Source organism: Myotis brandtii, unplaced genomic scaffold (genome assembly GCF_000412655.1).
Source record: "Myotis brandtii unplaced genomic scaffold, ASM41265v1 scaffold420, whole genome shotgun sequence".
In the NCBI taxonomy this organism is placed as follows: Eukaryota; Metazoa; Chordata; class Mammalia; order Chiroptera; family Vespertilionidae; genus Myotis; species Myotis brandtii.
Genome location: NW_005366109.1, coordinates 2,358,689 through 2,361,715, shown reverse-complemented (window position 1 = coordinate 2,361,715; position 3,027 = coordinate 2,358,689). Strand labels below are relative to the sequence as shown.

The 3,027-nt window shown below is 55.9% G+C and overlaps 1 protein-coding gene across 1 annotated transcript in view; it reads left to right on the top strand.

Annotated features, from left to right (window-relative positions):
* Window positions 1-3,027, top strand: part of KIF6 (kinesin family member 6) — a 95,560-nt gene that overhangs the window by 71,676 nt on the left and 20,857 nt on the right. Inside the window, exon 5 of the mRNA XM_005873792.2 lies at window positions 1,555-1,690. Coding sequence (XP_005873854.1) covers window positions 1,555-1,690 — 136 coding nt within the window. The remainder of the gene's footprint in view (window positions 1-1,554; window positions 1,691-3,027) is intronic.

Here is a 3,027-nt window from a genome sequence, read left to right as displayed (position 1 = left end):
ACCCCCAGCCCAGAGGCCGGGGGCTGCCCTGGGCCGGCAGAGAGGCCGTGCCCGCCCAGGCCTGGAGCTTCTCTAGGAAGTGGGTCCAGCTGTTGGGTCCTGAAACAGCCGGAGAAGTGCTGCCTCTGAGCAGGCAGATGTGGTGCATGAACCCCGGGCTGGTGAGGTGGAATGAGGAGCAGGAAGAGTATGAGGAAGGGAGAGCTGGAGGCTGTTGGCACCTCCTCCCCCCTATTCCAGGCTGAGGCGGAGGCTGAGGCTGCAGGAGCAGCCAGTCCTGTCTACTGCTGCCATCTAGGGGAGCCAAGAGCTATGACCACGGGGTCTTCCTTCCACCTGCAGCTTGGCCCACTTCCCTCCTCTGTCTCCTGATCTGTAAGGCGTCCTGAGAACATCAGACCCCCCTGCAGTCATTGAGGGTCCCCGGGTGGTTTCAGTCACAGAGGGAGCACCCCCAAGCATACAGAGCCATGTGGCCATTACCGACACAGCATGTCACGGCCTCTTGCTAACGCTCCAGCCAAGCGCTTTATCCCATCCATTCCTTCATGCGTTCAACCAATGTTTGCGGTCTCCTCCCTGCCGTGGAGAGATTTTGGGGAGATCAAACAAGCCACCTCCTTGCCCCCAAAGTGTCACTGTGACACAGGCCACCCCCGGGCTGGTTAGGCATGCACCCCGAGCACACCCCGCCACCCTACCCTCCTGAGACTTGAGAACAAGATCCCACGCAGCCAATGGGCAGGTCACTCCTGCCACATCCACCTTCCGAAAGCTCCCTCCAGGCCCCGGGTTCACTCCCCTGCTGTCCTCTTTCTGCCACGCTCTGTGTATTTTCTAGTTCCTTTCAATCCTCCCTCTGTGTCTATGCTGCCCCCGTCCTGTCCCCTTGGTCCACACTCCCAACCACGGGGCCCTCTCAGAAGTCAGGGTGTCTCTGCAGAGGAATCCTCATCTACTTCCTGTTGGACAACCTCTGACTCTGTGGCCTGCCCAGCACCCCCAGGCGCACGAGCAAAGGTAGTGCCACTTTGGGGCCTGGGCATGATGGTGAGCCAGCTCAACGGGAGGCCGTGAAGTCTGGTCCTAGAACAGAGAGCCGGTCCCCATCCTGGCTGCTCTCCCTATGAGCTCTGTGTCACAGAGCAAGTTACTTAACCGCTCCAGCCGAGGTTCCAATCTGCCAAGTGGAGAGGAACTGTGTGCATCCATAAGGCTGTGCAGAGGGTTCAATGAGTGCGTATATGTCCAGGGCCTGCAGCAGTGCCTGCCCCTCGCAGGTGCTCAGTAATGGCAGTTACCACTCTTGGAGACGGGACCTTCATCTCACACACAGGCCCACAAGCCCACGGGACAGAAACGCCCAGCTCTGCTTCCCTGTGGTGGGTGGGGAACCTGGCACCACACTCTGGCCTCGGTGGGCAGCATGAGGGTCCCAGTCCTATTACCAGCGCAGCACTCTGAGGCCACAGAGGCACAGGTCCTCAGCCAACAGCCCATCCACAGCCCCACCTCCTTCCAGACTCTCACGGCTCCTGCCTGATGCCCCTGCAGGTATAAAACCATGTTCACGCGCCTGAAGGCCCTGAAGGTGGAGATCGAGCACCTGCAGCTGCTCATGGACAGAGCCAAGGTGAAGCTGCAGAAGGAGTTTGAGGCCTGGTGGGCAGCGGAGGCCAGCAGCCTGCAGGTACGGGTGGCCGCAGGGCCCTGCTGGGGCTGGGGAAGGGCAGGGTAGCGGGGGAGGGGCAGACACAGCCCCCTGGGGCTGCCAGGGGGGAGGGTTTCAGCACACAGGGCAACAGGCTCTCAGCCCCTGCGTGAAGCAAGTGCTTATTTTGGTAACAAGGAACTCAAGTGATCTGGGCTCAGTGTTTCCTTGCTCAGTGCCTGTTGCATGGAAAGGTGGGGGATGGAAGGTGCATGCCCCAAACCGGTGGATCAAAACAGGGCACGCCACCATTGCATTGCATGATGTTCTCCTGTGATAACATATTAACAACACTGATTGTTTTTTCTTATTACAATGATATAGATTAGAAAAATGTTAGAAAATACAGAAAAACACAAAGGAGTAAAGATCATCATAAATAATGCCACCACTTAAGGAAACCAATATTATCATGTTGGATCATATTATTCTATCACATGTCTATGCATATATATTCATGTTTGTATAAAACTAGAATCGTATTGGTCTCCCAGCGGCTCAAAGGCATGTTTACTTAATTACGGAGCATCACTGCTCTTCCACATTGTGATTTCTTTGCCAGCGTCCTACAGGCCAGCACCATTCCATCACATGGATCTGTTTTAGTCTCCTTAACTAATCCATTGCTTAATGTTTAGGTTATTTCTAGTATTTCACTGGAAACATATTTGTAGATAAACCTTTGCATATTTGCTGAACAAATTCTTAAAAGTTCCCCATCATATAGTGAAGCTAAAATAATCTGGGGGGACATTAGCTTAGCCCCTGTTCCGGTTGTCCTCGGGCTCCCTGGCCATGGTGCAGGGAGTGATGACCTGCATGCGGTCATGTCACCTGCACAGCTGGCAGACCCGCAGGGACCATCTGACACAAAACTGATCCCAAGAAGCTATTTGCCCTGACAGCCAGGCAGCAGCTCCCAACATGTTACCAAGTGGCCAAGGGGCCGATAATAGGGAAGAATCTATCTATATAAAACCCTAACATGCAAATAGACCAAACAGCGGAACAACCGAACAACTGGTTGCTATGACATGCACTGACCACCAGGGGGCACACGCAGAACATGGCAGGCATCAGCCGAGGCAGGATGGTGGAGCAGGTGAGCGGGGGCACCAGACCAAGGCAGGGTGCCGGTTGCTGTCATTGGGGTGAGCCTCTGGTGATTACTGAAAATTCTTTGCTCCCCCACGCCGCGGTCCCTCCCGGTGCTCGCACCCGCTGCTGGCACCGGCCCTGCTCACACCGGCTGCTGGTGCCAGTGCCAGCCCTGATTGCCCCTGAGGGCTTCTCCACCTCCCCCTGCTCCTGAGGGG